Raw genomic sequence first — 21,404 nt, 5'->3', positions numbered from 1 at the left:
TAACTTAAAGTGTTACATGTGACTGGTGACTGCCATATTGGACATCACTGTTACAGAATGAGTTAAATTTGCTGCTTTTTGCTGCACATCACCCTGGCGGTGCCAGTCTTCTGAGAGGAGAAAGGCATTATTACTGGTTGGTATAGGGCTCAAATCTGCCTCCCTAACTGGGAGCTTGCAGGAAACTTGGTGCAGAAATGGTGGTGAGGCATGTTCTGAATGGAGGGACTGAGATCAGTCAGGCCGGCACAGTTAACGATGTTTAGTCATTTTCCTGAAAAAGCAGGATATTAGCACAAGTGTACAGTTTACATCCTCTTCCTGCCCTTGGCTCCGCAGCCACGTGAGTACGCTTCATTTGCCTCGGCAGAAGCCTGGAATCTCCTCTAGGGAGTAGGCTGATTCTTACATGCTCTCCCTCAGCTCGGTAGCTGGATGACTAACCTCATGTCTCGGCAGAACACTGGAGTTTGCTCTTTAGGGAATCGCTTTCTATTTGTCCTTTCTGTGGTAATGGAAATATTCTGTATCTGGATTGCCCATCATGGTAGTCACAGTGGTTATTGAGTACTTGAGAGTGTATAGCATGGCAGAAAAATGGATTTTTTAGTATTATTTTGATTTTGTTCATTCAAATTTAGTCACCTGTGGCTTGTGACTACCATAGTAGACATCGTTGGTACAGATATTAAACTAGTCAGTGGCTTCAGGTAGAGCTCTGGGCACGGTGGGACCCAACACTGAAAACGGTAAATGCAGATGAACTGAATGGGAGGACCCTCCAATATACTTCTGCTTGGCTTCCAAATGTTTGTAGTCTGTCTTAAATATCTTAGACTGGATTGATGGATTTCTTCCTTGGTAAACAGATTGAATCAGGAGAAAAGATCTATCTAGGGGCCGGTGCTGATGGTATAGCAGGTAAAGCCACCGCCTGCAGTGCTGGCATCCCATATGGGCACCAGTTCAAGTCCCGGCTGCTCCACTTCCAGTCCAGCTCTCTGCTATGCTGGGAAAGCAGTAAAAGATGGTCCAAGTCCCTGGGCCCCTGCTCCCGCGCGGGAGACCGAGAAGCTCCTGGCTCCTGGCTTCGGATCAGCACAGCTCCAGCCATTGCGGCCAATTGGGGCGTGAACCAGCAGATGGAAGTCCTCTCTCTCTCTCTCTCTCTCTCTCTCTGCCTCTCCTTCTCTCTCTTTGTAACTCTTCCTTTCAAATAAATAAAGAATTCTTCGAAAATATCTATCTATATACTGATCTTTCATGATCACCTAACGAAATGCTTCATCCCTGTCTGATCACCAGATAAATGGAAATTCACCATCAGCAAGTTTCCCCCATGTACACTGAACTTCCAGTTATCTTTTTCTTGTTTTGCTTTTGAAAACAAATAGCCAGAGTCACGAGACATTGCAGGAATAATGTCTAATGTGAAACAGAGAGAAAAATAGTTCCACTGAAATGGAAAGAGGCACACTAATTTTATTGCATGTCACTATCTAGAAATATAAGTATACTTCACAAAGTTCATGGAAAATGGACTTAAAATAATTTTATTGTAAATTTTTAAGGATTTATTTATTTGAAAGGCAGAGTAACAGAGAGAGGGAAAGACTGAAAGAGAGAGAGAGACTCTTCCATCTGCTGTTTACTCCCCAAATGGCCACAACTGCAGTCTGAGTCAGGCTGAAGCCAGAAGCCAGGAACTTCATCTGGGTCTCCCACATGGGTGGCAGGGACCCCAGTACTTGGGCCATCTTCTGCTGTCTTCCCAAGTGCATTAGCAGGAAGCTGGATTGGAAGATGAGCAGCAGGTAAGATGTGGAGTGGCACTTAGATATGGGATGTGGATATTTCAAGTAGTGACTTAACCTGCTGCACCACAACACCAGTCCCAATATGCACTCACAGTTATTTCACACTATGCATTTTCCATGGCTTTTGAAAGTCCCTTTATAAAGATTTCAAAAAATTTCAAACAAAATAAGCTCATCTTTGAATTCCATTTTTTCCCATGAAATTTTTGAAGTTTCCTTGTGTTTGTAAACTGTATATCTGATAAGAGGTTAATGTCCCAAATATGTAAGAAACTCATGCAACTCAACAGCAAAGAAACAAGTAACTCCATTTAGAAAATGGGCAAAGGCCCTAAATAGACATTATTTCAAAGAAGATATACAAATGGCCAGCAGCTATATGAAATGATGCTCAGCTGCACTAATCATCAGGGACATGCAAATGAAAACCACAGTAAGGTATTATTCAAACCTGTTAGGATGGTTATTATCTCAAAAGATAATAAACGTTGGCCCGGATGTGGAGAAAAGGTAATATTTGTACAGCATTTGTGGGAATGTGAAATGGTATAGCCATTGTAGCAAACAGTATGCAGCTTCCTCAAAAAATTAAAATAGAATTGCCATATGGTCCAACAATCCCACTTGTGGGCATATATCTGAGAGAGAACAAACCAAAGTCTGACTCTCAGTACAGAACACTTCTGGTTATCACAGTATGTGAATTTTGGGGCCGGCGCCATGGCACAGGAAGTTAATCCTCTGCCTGAGGCGCTGGCATCCTGTATGGGCACCAGTTCTAGTCCCGGCTGTTCCTCTTCCAATCCAGCTTTCTCCTGGCTCCTGGCTTCGGATCGGCGCAGCTCTGGCCTTTGCAGCCATTTGGGGAATGAACCAACGGGAGGAAGACCTTTCTCTCTGTCTCTCCCTCTCACTGTCTGTAACTCTACCTCTCAAATAAATAAATAAAATCTTTAAAAATAAAATAAAATTAAAAAAATGTGGATTTCCTCATAGTGTTAAGAGATTCCTCAGTAGCTGCTGACTGGATGTTCTGTAATTCAATTCAGTTCTGATACCACCAACCTGGAGATTGCATCAAATCCCAGTTTTAGGACTCGGTCCCGCAAGATTACCCATGATTAACTATAAATCCATGTTTCCATAACCTCCTCCTTGGGTTCAGTTACTTTGCCAGAGCAGCTAGAACTCTGGAAAGTCTTAACTTACTATTGCCAATTTATTACAAAGGTTGTTTCTAAGGGCACAAATGAATAGCCAGATTGAAGAGATATATAAGGCAATGTATGTAAGGAGGAGTATGAAGATTCCATGTTCTCCCTGGGCTCACCGTGATCCTCCAGATATTACCACTGTTTGCTGACCTGCAGTATGTCCAGCAGTCTGGGAAGTTCTCTGAACCCTGTCTTTTGGGTGTTTTTGTTTTTATGGAGGCTTCGTTGCATAGCCATGAATTGTTAAATCATTGCCCATTTGTCATCTATTCAGTCTATTCAAGCTATTCTCCCCTCCCTTCAGTTTTTTTTTTTAAGATTTATTTTTTATTTATTTGAAAGACAGAGTTAGAGAGAGAGGTAGACAGAGAGAGAGGTCTTCCATCTGCTGATTCACTGCCCCAGATGGCCACAATGGCCAGAGCTGCACCGATCCGAAGCCAGGAGGCAGGAGCTTCTTCAGGGTCTCCCACATGGATGCAGGGGCCCAAGGACTTGGCCATGTTCTACTGTTTTCCCAGGCCACAGCAGAGAGCTGGATTGGAAGTGTAGCAGCAGGGACTAGAATTGGGACCTATAGGGATGCCGGTGCTTCAGGCCAGGGCGTTAACCCACTGCACCACAGCGCCAGCCCCCCCACCCCCCGAATTTTAATCCTCTTGGTTGATTACCCTGGCCAACAGTTCCCAATCCTGAGGCTGTCCAGGAGCTGCCGTTCTCCAGTTATCTCATTAGCATTCAGAACAATATTTATCATTTAAAAGATTTCAAGGATTTTAGAAGCGATATGCCTGGCAGAGGCAACAAGATCAAATATACATTTCTTGCTATCAGTTGCAAGATCCCAAGGAAAGAAATCAATGCCTCAAAGAGATGTCTGCACTCCCATGTTAATTGCAGCATTATTCAAAATGGTCAAATATGACAACCCCTTCTGTGTCTGTCAACAGATGAACGGATAGAGAAAATGTGGGGGGGGGGGGATTAATGTGTATATAGTACTGCATGATCTCACTTATATGTGGAGTCTTAAAAAAAAGCTGAACTCATGGTTGTGGCATAGAATGATGGTTCCCAGGAGTTGGGGCAGTGGGAAAAAACTGATCAAATGCTACCATTCATCAATTTATAAGATGAAGAAGTCCTGGAGACCTGATGCTCTCCATGCTGATTGTAATTAATATTGTGTGATATACTTGTAATTTGCTGAGAGTAGATCTCAAGTATTGTTACTATACACACAAAAGGTAACTGTGAAGTGATCGATAGGTCAATCAGCTTGATTGATTCACAGTATGTACTTATATCAAAACATCATGTTGTATACGCTAAATGTATACAATTTCCATTTGCCAATTATGTCTCAATGAAGCTGGGAAAAAAAAACCAGGAGGGCAGGGAATAGAGTACATTCCTTTGAGTGGTAATCAGAGTGACTTCTCAACAGCATCCCTGGAAGCTAGCAGCTGTTAGAATGATGTCTTCGGAGACTGAGGGAGTATTTCCTGCTTCCTTCCCTCAGTCAGATATGAGGGAGAAAAGGTTTCAAAGTGCAAGATCTCAGAAATTTTAACACCCATGAGCCCTGTCTTAGGAAGCTAGCAGAGAATGTTCTGTACCAAAATAAGGGAATAAACAGAAAAAGGGGAATGCTTCATGTTCAAGATTGATAGGTATGCATAGACTTAGAGAGCAACCAGTTTGCAGTTGTCTCCAAAAAAAAAAAAAGAAAGTAAATGAATGATGACTTCATGTTTTTGTCCATATGGAGAGATGTTTTACAGTTCTGTCAGAGTCAAGAATTAGTAATAGGTAAATAAAATATGGGGCCATTATTTACTTTAGGAAAAAATTTTTTTAAAAATAGTAAAAAGAAAATGTAACCATACTTTATGCTGTTCTATGAGTATTTTGTTGGTCATGGTAACGTAAATTCTGGATTTTGACTTGCTGAAGAATTACAACATAGATATAATAATAGAACATATTTATATAGTGTTATGCTCCAGGAACTATTGAAAATGCTTTACATATATTAACTGATTTAATTTTTATATCAACCTTATAAAACAGTTACGTCATTATCCCATTTTACATATGAAGAAACAGGCAGAGAAAGAAATGACTTTTCCAGTGTTGTCTGACTAGCATATAGTGGAACCAAGATTCAAGCTCAGGCAGTATGACTGCTCTTTAACTTCATGCTGTGTTTCTGAAGAGAGGGAAAGGATGTTAGTGTGAATTGATCAGGGTTGAGGAAGGAGATAGTGGTGGTGGTAGTAGTGATGATGTAAGAGATCTGTCCTCATCTTCTTTAGTGATATCTTAGTAAATAAAATCAATAATTGAAAATTAAAAAAAAGACATCAGTAGAAGTATGTTATTTAAAAATTAGAGTAAATAGCAGAAAAGCAATGAGAATTTGGTCTTGGAGACTGAAAGGATTAAAATGGGAGATTGTTTTCTTATCAGCTTTGTAATTCTGCTTGACTTTTAAAGGTATGTGAATAAATTACTCCGATAAAAGTAAAATTTAACTTTATAAAAGAAAATAATTCATTAGTATTTAGTTTTGTAATGAAAGATGATCTTTTTAAAGATTTTATTTATTTCTTTGAGAGGTAGAGTTACAGACAGAGAGGGAGAGAGAGAGAGAAAGGTCTTCCATCTGCTGGTTCACTATGCAAATGGCCTGGTCCATCCAAAGCCAGGAGCCAGGAGCTTCTTCCAAGTCTCCCATGCATGTGCAGGGCCCAAGCTCTTGGGCCATCTTCCACTGTTTTCCCAGGCTGTAAGCAGAAAGCTGGACCAGAAGAGGAACAGCCAGGACACAAACTGGTGACCATATGGGATGCCAGTGCTGCAGGCAGAGGCTTAGACTACTATGCCACAGTGGCCTGAAAGATAAATTTTTATTTAGTTTTGACAGTAGTGTACTTTTTTGGTATATTTAAATTGGTTATTTATATACTAATAGATCAAACATTTTCATTTTTTAAACATTATTAGATGAGGTTTTTGTTTATTTTATTTTTAGATTTATTTTTATTTATCTGAAAGTCAGAGTTACACAGAGAGAAGAGAGGCAGAGAGAGAGAGAGAGAGAGAGGTCTTCCATCTGATGGTTTCACTCCCCAGTTGGCCTCAGCAGCTGGAGTCGCGCCGATCCGAAGACAGGAGCCAGGAGTTTCCTCTGGGTCTCCCACGCAGGTGCAGGGCTTAGACCATCCTCCACCACTTTCCCAGGCCATAGCAGAGAGCTGGATCAGAAGAGGAGTAGCCGGGACTAGAACCAGAGCCCATATGGGATGCCAGCGTTTCAGGCCAGGGCATTAACCCGCTGCGCCACAGTGCCGGCCCCGTCGGTTTTCTTTTAAATAAAATCTTTTAGTGGTCACGTCAAACAGTGTATCTTTTAGTTATCTGAGAAATTGTTTCTTTTCATCTGGAATGATAATTGCTTTTTAATGTAATTATCTTACTGCATTATTCCTTATTTGTGCATGTAAGATAAGGTTATATGAACCCATAAAACAAAACATTTTTATTAGAATTTTTAAGAAATATTTGATATCATTCTTATGTAAGTAACCTTTATTAAGCTTTTATATTAGCCTTCTTTCAGTATTTGTATCAAACATCTTAGTACTGATGAGATTACTTTAAAAGAATTACATGGGGCCGGCGCCATGGCTCAACAGCCTAATCCTCCGCCTGCAGCCCCGGCACACCCGGTTCTAGTCCCTGTCGGGGCTCCGGATTCTGTCCCTGTTGCCCCTCTTCCAGTCCAGCTCTCTGCTGTGGCCCGGGAGTGCAGTAGAGGATGGCCCAAGTTCTTGGGCCCTGCAGCTGCATGGGAGAACAGGAGAAGCACCTGGCTCCTGCCTTCGGATCAGTGCGCAGCGCACCGGCTGCGGCGGCCATTGGAGGGTGAACCAACGGCAAAGGAAGACCTTTCCCTCTGTCTCTCTCTCTCACTGTCCACTCTGCCTGTCAAAAATAAAAAAAAAAAAAAGGCCGGCGCCACGGCTCACTAGGCTAATCCTCTGCCTTGCGGCGCCAGCACACGGGATTCTAGTCCCGGTCAGGGCACCGATCCTGTCCCGGTTGCCCCTCTTCCAGGCCAGCTCTCTGCTGTGGCCAGGGAGTGCAGTGGAGGATGGCCCAAGTGCTTGGGCCCTGCACCCCATGGGAGACCAGGAGAAGCACCTGGCTGGCTCCTGCCATCGGATCAGCGTGGTGCGCCGGCCGCAGCGCGCTACCGCGGCGGCCATTGGAGGGTGAACCAACGGCAAAAGGGAAGACCTTTCTCTCTGTCTCTCTCTCACTGTCCATTCTACCTGTCAAAAACAAACAAACAAACAAAAAATAAATAAATAAATAAATAAATAAATAAATAAAAGAAAATTACATGGATTATTTGTTCTGTTCTTACCGTACTAATAAATACACTTCTATATCTTTTCAGTTTTTCTAATAAAGGCAACTTTCATGAGGTGTAACTTTTATATTGTTTGTTGATTGGTCTATTTTGCTTTTAATAAGAAAACTAATGCAATATAGAAAAATTAATTTTTTTTCAAATAACAGAGGTGACAATAGAATTTTAGTTGATGTTTATTGTCAAATTTTTCCACATAGTGTCAGAAGTACAAATTATTTAAATATGCAAAGTAGTAATCAAGTTTGTGATATCAACATGATTTGAGATTATGAAATAAATTGATAGATGCCATTTATGTTTTGAATCATATAATTAAATGACTTCATTCTTGACAGATATGCTTAAAGGGTAAAGTACACATATTTAAGTACTTAAATATCCAAGCATGTTGCAGAATGGATAAGAAACCAGATTCCCTGGATCTTCCATCTTTAAGTAAAAGAATGCCCTCCCAGCCTCTCACAGACAGGTAATATAATATTCTTACAGTCTTATTAGATGGTGATTATTGTCTTCTCTTTTTTTACAAAAGTTTTAAAATTTATTTATCTTCATTTTAAAGGCAGAGAGCTAGAGATAGAGACAGAGATAGAGAGAGATCTCTCATCTGCTTCATTTGTTCCCCAAATGTCCACAACAGTTGAGGTTGGACCTGGTGGAAACCAAGGGCCTAGAACTCAATCTGGGTTTCCTGTGTATGTGACAGAGACCTCAAGTACTTGAACCATCATCTGCTGCCTCCCAGGCTGTGCGTTATCAGGATGCTGGAATCAGAAGTGGAGCTGGGACTACATCCCACACACTTCAGCATGGGATGCAGGTGTCCATGCTGTGTCTTAACATGTGTTCCAAACCTGCCACTGTCCTCCCTTTGGTAATGATGCTTATTCATCTTGAATGTACTGAGTATATTAAGCTAATTTGGCCCAATTTTAAAATTAGTAATGAGCTTAAGCTAAATATCAGTATCAAAGAATGAACTTCTGGAATTCTGGAATTCTAGAATACATTTGAGATCTCAGAAAGTAATTATTAAGGTTTTAGTAGTTGAAAGGTAAATGCTTGACATTGTATAACAGAAACATTAATTTCTCAGCAAGTGGCAACTGCTAATTTACTTTTTTGATCACTATATTATACATTTGTAATAACAAGCATAATTTGAGTTTGTATTTACCTTTGCCATAGGCTTCAAAACATATAAAAAAATTTATTTTCCCTCAGTAGTGAGGGCTCAGAGCCCTTTGAATGCAAACAGTTTTTCATCTCAGGCATTCAGCATAGTGTCTGATACTTAGTGGGCACTTCCCTAAATTTTATTAACTTCTGTAAAGCACAAGTCAGATTTTTAGCCTGAAACTGTATTTACGGGAGGAATTGCAACACAGTGATTAAGATTAGGGATTTTCATGCTAGATACCCAGGTATCAAATTTTTACTGCTGTTGGCAAGTTGCATGCCCTTACGTAATCCTTCCCAGCTTCAGTTTCCTCATCTATAAAATGAAAAACACCACCAGTTAGTGTTTTCACAAGAAACATAGATAAAAACTTAGCATAGCGCTTCTCACATAATTAGCAGCCAGAGTAGACTATGGTAAATTTGCAAATTAAAGTGAGAAATACTTCTGCTACCTGGGTGGCATACTTTCTAATTCAGGAATTTGCAATGAAAACTGTAGCCTCACACCAAAATAGTTGTGTATTTGGTGTTTTCCAAACTTTTTTTTTTGCATGTTGTCCATTTCCTTAATTGTTATGCAACTAGGGAATATTTTTAGAGCTAATGAAGGGGAATTTGTATGAATTATATTAAATTATATTTTATATTATATTAAAAAAGTATTTCAAAACCAGTGATGAAATTGGTAAAACCAAGATGAAAATATGTCTTTATTGAGATAATTTTCTAGCTGGGCAGTCTGCTTTATGAATCTCAGAAGAAATAATAGTTTATTGTTAATAATTGAGACTTTGCATCAAAGCCCAAGAAACAAAACATTTTTGTGGATGACATGAATAAAATATCTTGAAATAAGATTTCTGATATTTTCTTGCTCTTATTCTTAAGGATCTTAGGTATCAAAGAATATCTTCTATATCCATGGAAATTTTAGGTCAAGTGTGCATTATCTGTTTAAGAAGAAAAACCTAACTGCCCTTAGGCTTTCTATTTTTATTTCTATAGTATGGAAGATTTTTATCCAAATAAGAATCATGGCCCTGATTCTGGAATTGGAAGTGACAATGGAGAGAAACGATTATCTACAACAGAGGTGAGTAGTTTCTATTACTCATTTATTTCATTTTAGAATTTCATTAGAGCATTAGGGTAGATACTTGTACACACTTAACTTTTTATTTTACATGAAATATGATCACCTTTATATTTTATGACATCATATAAAAAAGTACATGCAGATTTTAGAAAACAAAACAATAAACATTAACATTTGGTTTGAAAACTGGAGTTTTAAAGCAGGTATTTAATAATTCATGTCTGAAATTAAAGCAACATGATCTTTATCATGTGTTTAAAATGCCTGGTTTATACTTTTTGCTTACTCCTTTCAGCCATCAGATGATGATACAATCAGCCTTCACTCTCAAGTCTCAGAATCAAATAGAGACCAGATATCAAGAAATGATAGTCACATAGTAGGAAGTAAACCTGATTGTCAGAAAGGTAATTTGTATGGTGTCTGTAATTTGTATTATATATGCACAGCCTTCATTAAAAATGAGCTTTGAAAATTTAACGGAGTATTTAGCCTACTCTTATGTGGGGGAAAACACACTTTTATTCTGAACACTGTAGTGCCAAAGCATACCATTTACTATTTATATTTTCTAATAAATATTAATCTATACTTAGACCAGGAGGTATATGATTTTATTGACCCCAGCACAGAAGATGTTGCAGTTCCTGAACAAGGAGATGCACGTGTTGGATCGCTTGCTTCTTTCCTTAAGGTAAATAGATCCTTTAATACTTAAGAGCATGTTTTCCTTGATCTTATAAAAGTTGACTATACAATTTAAAACTATAACTTTCTTTTATGTAAGGGAAAAGAAAAATGTTCTGAAAAATCTCAGAAAAATGAAGAATTGGGAGATGAAAAAAGGTAAATACATACAATTTCTCAAAATGTTACTTATAAGTTCTTGAACTATTCATTAGATATTCCTACTGGAAAGAATATCTAATGTGAATTTTTGTTCATGTACTTGTTATCTTTAGATAGTTCATTTGTAAATACTTTATCTTTCTGTATTCCTTAATAAAACTCAAAATTATAGTAAGCATTTGAGTTGAGAGTAAGATATACACTATCTTTTCCCCCTGAAGTATAATAATCATGTCTTCTATTATCATTACTGAGGAGGACTATATCTTCATATACATTGCTTCATTTGAGCTATTTTTTTTAACTTTTATTTAATATAAATTTCCAAAGTACAGCTTATGGATCACAATGGCTCCCCCACCCACAACTTCCCTCCCACCCTTTCCCGCTCCCTCTCCCCTTCCATTCACATCAAGATTCATTTTCAATTCTCTTTATATACAAAAGATCAGTTTAGTATATATCAAGCAAAGATTTCAACAGTTTGCACCCACATAGAAACACAACGTGAAACATACTGTTGGAGTACTAGTCATAGCATTAAATCACAATGTACAGCACATTAAGGACAGAGATCCCACATGAGGAATAAGTGCACAGTGACTCCCGTTGTTGACTTTACAAATTGACACTCTTGTTTATGGCATCAGCAATCTCCCTATGCTCCAGTCATGAGTTTCCAAGGCTATGGAAGCCTTTTGAGTTCACCAACTCTTATCTTATTTAGACAAGGTCATAGTCAAAGTGGAAGTTCTCTCCTCCCTTCAGAGAAAGGTACCTCCTTCCTTGATGACCTGTTCTTTTCACTGCGATCTCACTCACGGAGATCTTTCATTTAGGTCATTTTTTTTTTTGACAGAGTGTCTTGGCTTTCTATGCCTGAAATACTCCATTTGAGCTATTTTTAACAACCCTTTAAAATAGATGATTTTGATACTATTTTAGAATAAGGAAACTGAGATCTGGTGTTTCAAACAATTGAGTTCCAGGTATTTGAATCTGATGCACTTTCATTTTGTCAAATTGGTTATGACAATTTAAAGGAATTTGCCATCATATTTTATTAAAATAATTTGCTTTGGGGGCCAGTGCTCTGGCGCAGTAGGTTAACACCCTGGCCTGAAGCGCTGGCATCCCAATGGGCACCGGTTCAAGTCCTGGCTGCTCCACTTCCAATCCAGCTCTCTGCTATGGCCTGGGAAAGCAGTAGAGGATGGCCTAAGTCCTTGGGGCCCTGTACCCGCATGGGAGACCCGGAAGAAGCTCCTAGCTCCTGGCTTTGGATCGGTGCAGCTCCAGCCTTGGCGGCCATTTGGGGAGTGAACCAGCGGATGAAAGACCTCTCTCTCTCTTTCTCTGCCTCTCTCTGTGTAACTCTTTCAAATAAATAAATAAATATTTAAAAAAATAATTTGCTTTGGTTCTTTTCCGTATCATTCATTTTATGGCATGATGGAATATGGCCTACCACATCTTTTCAGTCACTCCTTGAAGTTGCTCCATGGCTGCCAGAGGAAGGAAGGAATATTTGTTGAATATTCACCATGTGCCAGGATCAGTGCTATGTGCTTTCTCGTGTTTCCCATTTCTTCACAGAAGTCCTATTGGGTAGATATTGTCCCCATTTTCACAGGTGAGGAAGGTGAAGTTCAGTGACTCCTAAGTTTCATAGCTAAAACCACTTAGCTAGTGTACACTATTTCCCAGGCTGTCAATCTAGCTTTCACTGATACCCAAACATTTTCTCTAGTTTCTCTGTTAATGCTTCCTGCAAATGAATTCATTGGAGACTTTTTTTTTAAGATTTGTTTATTTTGAAAGTCAGAGTTACAGATAGAATGAGAGACAGACACACACACACACACACACTCATACACACACAGAGAGAAAGAGAGAGAGAGAGATATCTTCCTGTGCTGGTTCATACCCCAGATGGCTGCAATAGCCAGGGTTGGGCCTGGCCGAAGGGAGGATCTTCATCCGGGTCTCTCACGTGGGTGCAGGGACCCAAACACTTGGACCACCTTACACTTCCCTTTCCCAGGCTATTAGCAGGCAGCTGGATCAGAAGGGGAGCAGCTACAACACAAACCCGTACCATATGGGTTGCCAGTGTTGCAGGTAGTGAGTTTACCTGGTATGCCACAACTCCCTCCATTGGAAGCTTTCTAAGCAGTATTTAATTGAACATCTCTGATGCTGTGTAAGAAGGTACATTACTTTGTTTTGTGCACTCTAGATTTCATTCTTTCTCCACTGTCTAAAGAGTACAGTTGTCTAAACTTGAGAGTCACTAGAGCATGTAATATATTGTAATATATGATAAACATATAAAGACTCATTTTTTAACTTTTATTTAATAAATATAAATTTCCAAAGTATAACTTTTGGATTATACTGGCTTTTCCCCCCATAACCTCCCCCTCACCCGCAACCATCCCATCTCCTGCTCCCTCTCCCATCCTGTTCACATCAAGATTAATTTTCAATTATCTTTATATACAGATCAATTTAGTATATACTAAGTAAAGATTTCAACAGTTTACACCCACACAGAAACACAAAGTATAAAGTACTGTTTGAGTACTAGTTATACCGTTAATTCACATAGTACAACACATTAAGGATAGAGATCCTACATGAGGAGTAAGTGCACAGTGACTCCTGTTGTTGATTTAACAATTGACACTCTTATTTATGACCTCAGTAATCACCCGAGGCTCTTGTTATGAGCTGCCAAGGCTATGGAAGCCTCTGGAGTTCACAAACTCCAACTTTATTTAGACAAGGCCATAATCAAAGTGGAAGTTCTCTTCTCCCTTCAGAGAAAGGTACCTCCTTCTTTGGTGGCCCGTTCCTTCCACTGGGACTCACTCACAGAGATCTTTCATTTAGGTCATTTTTTTTTTTTTTTGCCACAGTGTCTTGGCTTTCAATGCCTGAGAAACTCTCATGGGCTTTTTAGCCAGATCCAAATGCCTTAAGGGCTGATTCTGAGGCCAGAGTGCTGTTTAGGATATCTGCCATTCTATGAGTCTTTTGTGTATCCGGCTTCCCATGTTGGATTGTTCTCTCCTTTTGCATTCTATCTGTAGTATTAGCAGACACTAAAGACTCATGTTTTGATTTTTTTTTTTAAATGAAGTGCCTTAGAGATTAAATGAATAGATTTTGGTATTTTAAAACTTTGTTACTTTTGAATGAAAAAAAAAAAGTCTTAATTAGCAACTTCTGGCAGATTTGAACCTGTTTTACATTTCCTTTACCCATTTTACATAGTTTTTAAAAATCAGAATGAATAAACTGATATGAGCAGATGGCTCAATAAAATGAGAAGTTTTCATACTATTTTATATTTATTTATAAAGAGTTTTGTACTACTTATTGCATTCCAGGTGGGGGAATATGCATTGTTTAATTGCTATGTCCATTTCACATTTCAAAAATTTAAAAATGATTATGTAGTTCACCATTATTTGTTAGCCATTAATTATGTTACATATAGCCAATATGACTATAGTTTTAATGATTACTTTAGAATTAACTGTGTATGGGTGAAGTGGTCATCTTTTTCTATTCCGGTGTTATTCATAGCCTTTTCCTACATTCCCACTAAACTAGGGTCGATTTGCTTTTTACTTGTTAAACTTCTTAGTTGGTGAAGCCTTTTTACTGCAATGTAAATTTAAAATATGTTATCTCAAAAATGAAAAGAAGGGAGAGGGAGAGGGAAGGAGGATTGGAATATCATTATATGTTAGAATTGTATCTATGGGCTGGCACCGCAGATTAATAGGCTAATCCTCCACCTATGGCACCGGCACCCCGGGTTCAAGTCCCGGTCGGGGCACCGGATTCTGTCCCGGTTTCTCCTCTTCCAGTCCAGCTCTTTGCTGTGGCCCGGGAAGGCAGTGGAGGATGGCCCAATCCTTGGGCCCTGCAGCTGCATGGGAGAACAGGAGAAGCACCTGGCTCCTGGCTTTGGATCAGCGTGGTGCACCAGCCGCAGCGGCCATTGGGGGGTGAACCAACGGAAAAGGAAGACCTTTCTCTCTGTCTCTCTCAGTGTCCACTCTGCCTGTCAAAAAAAAAAAAAAAAAAAAAAAGAAAAAAAAAAGAAAAGAAAAAGAATTGTGTCTATGAGAACCAACTTGTGGTGTAACAGATAAAGCTACCATCTGGGATGGTGGCATCCCATAAGGGTGCCTGTTTGTGTCCCAGCTGCTCCACTTCCAATCAAGCTCCCTGCTAATGGCCTGGGGAAAGCACTAGAACATGGCCCAAATGTTTGGTACCCTGCACCCTATGTGGGAGACTCAGATGAAGCTTCTGGCTCCCAGCTGGCCATTCTAGCCATCTGGGGGAGTGAACCAGCAGATGAAAGATTTCTCTCTGTGTAAATCGGTCATTCAAATAAATACATTTTTTAAAGAAAAAAATACACTTGTTAAAAACTAATTTAAAATCTTTGATAATAAAATTCTGATTAAAAATTTTAAAAAAGCCAGTATGCCACATTTCATATTAAGTAGAGAGCCTCTATATGTTTTCCTTTGACATTCCTTATTTTTTTTTTTTTTAGTATTTCAAATACAAGGATAAAACGATTCTGGTTTCCACATGGTATTAAAAATTGCTTGTATTTGTATAAGCCAGCCTCAAATACAGTTTGCCTTGCTTTCTGAGTAACCATGTTTGTGTCACCTTTCAGATTTGAGAAAGAACAGTTACTTGCAGAGGAAGAGGAAGATGATTTGAAGGAAGTAACTGATTTGAGGAAGATAGCTGCTCAGTTATTGAAGCAAGAGCAGAAGAACAGGTAATCTCTTCAGTAATGAGACTTGAATGGATGCATTTTATAATTGGTAAATCTAGTTGTTTAAAAATTATCAAATAAAGTATCTGAAGCTATGAGTTAACAGCAAGGCCTTCTTAACATCTGTTTCAAAGGACTAACTTGTAGAAGACCATTGAAAATACCTAGGAGGGAAGTGTAAAATTATACATACAACTAACAGAAAATACTCATGTAGCCACTATTTTTAATATTGCTTTGGTATTTCTTTTTATTTGTGCATGCTGAGTCAAGATAACTGATTTACTTGATGGTATTCATTTTAATTCACAGTAGCACAATTTACTTTGTAAGTATTTTATTCTAAGTAATGTCTTATTTACCTACTGTACTTTTTTTTTTTTACCATATTCTGAGTTACTTGGGATATGTATAAACTCCTTAAAATTGGGTTTATTTTGTAATGATTGCTTCTTAGTGTGATTATTTGAGGGTCACAGGTTCGCTTTGGTCTGTTTCATAGTGAACAGCCACTTTTCCTTCTGGTTAGACTTTGTCCAAATGTGTGTTGTTGGAAGGTAGGGGGGTGTTTTGTGAGTGAGTATAAAATCAAGGCAAGTCTTGGTTTTTAGTATTTATTTATTTGAGAGGGCGGGGGCGGGGGCGGGGAGAGAGAGAGAGAGAGAGAGAGAGATTCATCTGCTCACTCAGTCCCCCAAGGCCTGCAATGGCCAGGACTGGATTGGGACCAGATTCAGGAGGTGGAAATTCCATCAGGGTCTTCCATGTGGGAGGCAGGAACCCCGCTACTTGAACCATCACCCTCCCAAGGGTGCACATTATCAGGAAGCTGGATTCAGGAGTGGAGCTGGGCATGAACCAACATCTTAACTGCTAGACCAAGTGCTTACCCCGTGAGCCTGCTTTTTAATACAGGATAAGTTGCATGTATTGCTGAGGGTCAGCCATTATTGCCATCTTCATGTACTGATACTGCTACATTTATGGTTCTGAAATAATAAAGATCTGAGGTTTACTGTGTTTTGAGAAAATTAAGAGAATCCTAATTTTAATACATTTAAATAATAAGTATTCAGTTTTATTTATTGAAAACAATAAATGTATATAGATAATGTAACCATATTTTGGGAGGTTTCAAATTTAGATATATAAATATTATTTGAAAAATAACACTAAACTTTATGAAATACATATGTGGATTATTTCAGAGGCCACATTTTAGAGACAGTCGGAATGATGGCTAATAAACCAAATAGTCACTAAGTATCTTTTTGCATAGCTGCTACATTTTTTAAATTTTATATAAGTGATACACGTTTCATGTATTTCATATATACAGATCTAGGAACATAGTGACATTCCACCCTGCCTGCCCCCTCGCCTATGCTCCAACCCTTCCTCCTCCTCTCTCTCACATTCCCACTCTGAATTTTTACAAGGAAGTATTTTCAGTTTACTAAATGATTGATTGTATAGTTAACCCAATGGAAGAGACAAGGGTTGTAAACAATCATCAAATCTATTTCACTCCAATTCATTACATTTCAGGTACTCTATTAGTTACCTCGGATCAGGGAAAACAGATGATATCTGTCTTTTTGGGACTGGCTTATTTCACTAAGATAATGGTTTCCAGTCGTGTCCATCTTGTTGCAAAAGACAGGGTTTCTTTCTTTCTTTTTCTTCTTCTTTCTTTCTTTCTTTCTTTCTTTCTTTCTTTCTTTCTTTCTTTCTTTCTTTCTTTCTTTCTTTTTAATAGCTGAGTAGTACCTCATAGTGTATATATACAATAATTTCTTTATTCAGTCAACAGTTGATGGACATCTGGGTTGATTCCATATCTTACAGCTGCTACATTTTTAGATGCCAAAGATCATGCAGATTAAATATTCCTTATTCAAAATGCTTGGAACCAGAATTGTCTCAGATTTTTTACTTTTTTTGGATTTTGGAGTATTTACATTAACTTTATTGGTGGAACATCTGTAATTCAAAAATATGAAGTACAAAAGTTTTGGATTTTGGAACATTTTGGATTTCTGACTTTTGAATTAAGAAAAGATCACTTATCTCTACCTCTTCTATATCTAATGTATCGTCGTTCCCACTTAACATTTTTCTTCTACTGTAACTTCCTTTAAATCTTCTGTGTCATGCCTTCTAATCATTTCCTGTGATTCTTTTCTAGTGGACCTTTTTAAAGTTATCTATTTATGATACTATGCATCCTTTTCTTGCTCCAGTATAATGTGCATGTTGATAGTCCCTGTGGTTTAAGTAGTTTGATGAAGCAAGCCATCACCTGCTCTGTGGAACTTAAAAAAAAAACAGTTGAGTTTCCATCTTTTTTACCTAGCAGATGAAGGAATTGTACAAATTTATCATCATAGGAAAAGAATATTTAATTTTTTGAAGATTCCCCAGCAATATCAATTTTTCTATGGTGTTAAAAATTGCATTAAATACACAATCATAGACTTTAACATTGTCATATATAGTATCTCTATATTTACTATTTTTACTATTCATTTTGATTTCATTTTCCCTTTAACATAAATTAATCTTTCTAGCCTCATACTACATTGATGGAAGAGTTAGCTTTTATAGATTTTGTTTCTTGTGATAGTTTTGTAATCAGTACAAAAGAGCACCTAGCATTGTGCTTTGTACATAGTGGGTACTCAATAATACTGTAATTGATTAAAATTAAATCAACAAATAGGGAGCTAAGGGAGCAATTAACATAGCTAAAAATTATATGTCTCCTTAAATAACTTGTTGAAGAATAGCAATAAAAATTATATAATTTTTAGCTATGTTAATTGCTGTTCTTCAAGATGTATGCAAAAGTAGTATCTTTTGGCTGCCTCCGCGGCTCACTAGGCTAATCCTCCGCCTGTGGCACCGGCACCCCGGGTTCTAGTCCCAGCTGGGGCACCAGAGTCTCTCCCGGTTGCTCCTCTTCCAGTCTAGCTCTCTGCTGTGGCCCGGGAAGGCAGTGGAAGATGGCCCAAGTGCTTGGGCCCTGCACCCGCATGGGAGACCAGGAGGAAGCACCTGGCTCCTGGCCTCGGATGGGCACAGCACCGGCCGTAGCGGCCATTTTGGGGGGTGAACCAGTGGAACGAAGACCTTTCTCTCTGTCTCTCTCACTGTCTAACTCTACCTGTCAAAAAGAAAAAAAAAAAGTAGTATCTTTCATCTGTTTTAGATGTTAGTACATATGAATATAACAACTTTTTAGATTAATATATAGTGATATTAATATAAACATTGAAATATTCATAATAATCAAGGCATAAAGAGCAATTTTACTTTTAAAATTTAAAATCTCTAGAGAATTTATATTAGATCCCTGACCAGTTCTGTTATAGAGGAACTTAAACTGTATCTCTGAAATTTTTTGTGCTGTGTCTATTTTTTAATTTTTTAGTTATTCATTTGAAAGCCAGAGTTATATATAGAGAGAAGGAGAGACAGAGAGGGAGATCTTCATCCATTGGTTCACTCCCGAAATGGCTGCAGTGGACAGGGTAGGACCAGGCTGAAGTGAGGGACAAGGAGCTTCTTCCAGGTCTCCCATTTGGGTGCAGGGCCCAAGCACTTGGGCCATCCTCCACTGCCTTCCCAGGCACATTAGCAGGGCGCTGGATTGGAAGTAGAGCAGTCAAGACAGGAACTGGTACCCATATGGGATGCCCGCATCACAGGCAGTGGCTTAGCTCTCTATGCCACAGTGCCTTCCCTGGAATCTATTTTTTTTCCCACTACATGATCTCTTTCGTTCTATTAAAATGCATTTCTATTGTTCACATCTCTTCGATATACTAATTAAAATTTTTTGTTTACTGTCAGAAAACTTCGATTTGGATGAGACCAAAAAAAGTAAGGATAATCCTGTATAAGAATATATCCTACAGTGGACTTGATATAACTTATACCTCCTCTGGGTGCAAATTTTCCTTTTTATTGTGTATTATTGTGGTTTATTTAAACTTTATTAACAAATTATCTGAAATGCTATTTAAACTTGCAGGCCAAGAGTTGTAATATTTAGGTTTTAACACAGTTATTCCAATTTTTGCTTATTTGTTGTTAGCCTTGATTAAAAATAATTTATCTGGATAAAAATTATCTTCACATACCAGGAAATACTACCCAGGACTCCTACTTTGACTTTATACTGTTAACTGTTCTTTAGCTTGCTACTCATTGAAGGTAAATGCAATGTTAGCTCTCAACTAAAAGAAGCCACATATGTATTCCAAGACTAGAAGTAATTAAAAAATTACTTTTATTGAGTTCAGTAATGATTTTCTCATGGCAGTTTTTCACTTGTTTAGTTCCTACTTTTTTTTTTCAAGATTTATTTATTTGAAAGGCAGAGTTACACACAGAGAGAAGATCTATCTGTCTTCCATCCACTAGTTCACTCCCCAATTGGCCACAATGGCTGGAGCTGTGCCAATCTGGAGCCAGGAGCTTCCTTCGGGTCTTCCCACGCGGGTGCAGGGGCCCAAGGACTTGGTTCATCTTCTGCTTTCCCAGGCCATAGCAGAGAGCTGGATCGGAAGTGGAACAGCTGGGACTCGAACCGGTGCCCATATGGGATGCCGGCACTGAAAGCGGTGGCTTTACCTGCTATGCCACAGTGCAGGCCTCAGTTCATACTATTTTTAGAAGTACCTTTGTTTCTTTAAGAAAGTTTATAACAGTACTTGGTGGATGAAGTTATTATAAAAAAAATAGCAAGAGGGCATTGCACAGAATTGATAATCAAAAAAAGTGGGAAAACATCAGCAAATAAACCATCAAGAAGATGGCTCATAACATTTAATAGACTGCAGCCTGATTGTTTTGAAAACTGCCCACTCTTTGTCTAGTTGAGATGCATATGTTTAGCTACGTTGTACTGACAGTTTGTTCTTGAATTTATAAGAACGAATCTTTATCCATCCTCTGGCAGTATACTGGATTATTATTTCTACTTGTGTCTGAGTATATTGAAGTCCTTCTTAATGTTTTGGTTATTAAAATAACTATTAAGCAACTTCTAGTTTTTTCATTTAAAGATTTATTTTTTATTTGAAAGGCAGAATTACAGAGTGGCAGAGGCAGAGAGAGGTCTTCCATCCACTGGTTTACTTCCCAAATGGCCACAACTGCCAGAGCTGGGTGGATTTGAAGCCAGGGACCAGAACCTTTTTCTGGGACTCCCAGGCCGGTGCAGGGGCCCAAGGACTTGTGCCATCTTCCACTGCTTTCCCAGATGCATAAGCAGGGAGCTGGTTTAGAAGTGGAGCAGCTGGAACTCAAACTGGTGCCCACATGGGATGCCGGCACTGCAGGCAGTGGCTTTACCCACTACGCCACAGTGCTGGCCCTACAAATTCTAGTTTTATCTTCACTAAAATTGATGCAATTAAATAAAAAGACAGTTATAGTGTTTTAAAATGCAGTATCTTAATAATTTTGCAGGATGAAAAATTCTAGAAATCTGCTATGCAGCTTTGTGCCTATAGTTTGCAATATTGTATACTAAAATTTTGTTGAGAGAGCAGATCTCATGCTAAATATTCTTAAAGAATTTAAATTTTACGAAGTGCATGTTTTATAGAACTGGACGAAGTCAATGAACGAGCTGACAATAAAATGATACTGTGAGAATATTTTAATACTAACTTGACAATAAAAGATAGGAAATGTTGAAAAACAGAAATATAGTAATGTTATTCTGTAAATTATTTAGCTAATTCTCCAAATTTTTGTCAAACCTAGTTATAAGCATGTCAGTATTTGAAGGGTTGGAGCGTGGCCAGGAGGAAGGGTACAGGGGTAAGTGTCTCTATGTTCCTAAATCTGTGTATATGAAATACATTAATCTTGTATAACTTAAATACAGTTTTTTAAAAATGAAAAAAGTGGCTACTGTTATTTGCCTTATACTGATATTTCTTTTCTTTACTTTTTTTAAAGAAAAAATTAT

General features: G+C 38.4%; 1 protein-coding gene across 2 annotated transcripts in view; it reads left to right on the top strand.

The window, feature by feature from the left end:
* The window catches only part of LRCH2 (leucine rich repeats and calponin homology domain containing 2), a 123,893-nt gene that overhangs the window by 61,700 nt on the left and 40,789 nt on the right, over positions 1–21,404 (top strand). For both annotated transcript variants that reach the window (XM_062183270.1, XM_062183269.1), the window contains exons 6-11: positions 7,811–7,944; positions 9,663–9,750; positions 10,049–10,160; positions 10,350–10,447; positions 10,541–10,599; positions 15,314–15,421. In XM_062183270.1, the coding sequence (XP_062039254.1) occupies positions 7,811–7,944; positions 9,663–9,750; positions 10,049–10,160; positions 10,350–10,447; positions 10,541–10,599; positions 15,314–15,421 (599 nt within the window). The remainder of the gene's footprint in view (positions 1–7,810; positions 7,945–9,662; positions 9,751–10,048; positions 10,161–10,349; positions 10,448–10,540; positions 10,600–15,313; positions 15,422–21,404) is intronic.

Source organism: Lepus europaeus, chromosome X, assembly GCF_033115175.1.
Source record: "Lepus europaeus isolate LE1 chromosome X, mLepTim1.pri, whole genome shotgun sequence".
NCBI lineage: Eukaryota > Metazoa > Chordata > Mammalia > Lagomorpha > Leporidae > Lepus > Lepus europaeus.
Note: the sequence above shows the minus strand (reverse complement) of the source record. Positions and strands in the feature narration are given on the sequence as shown.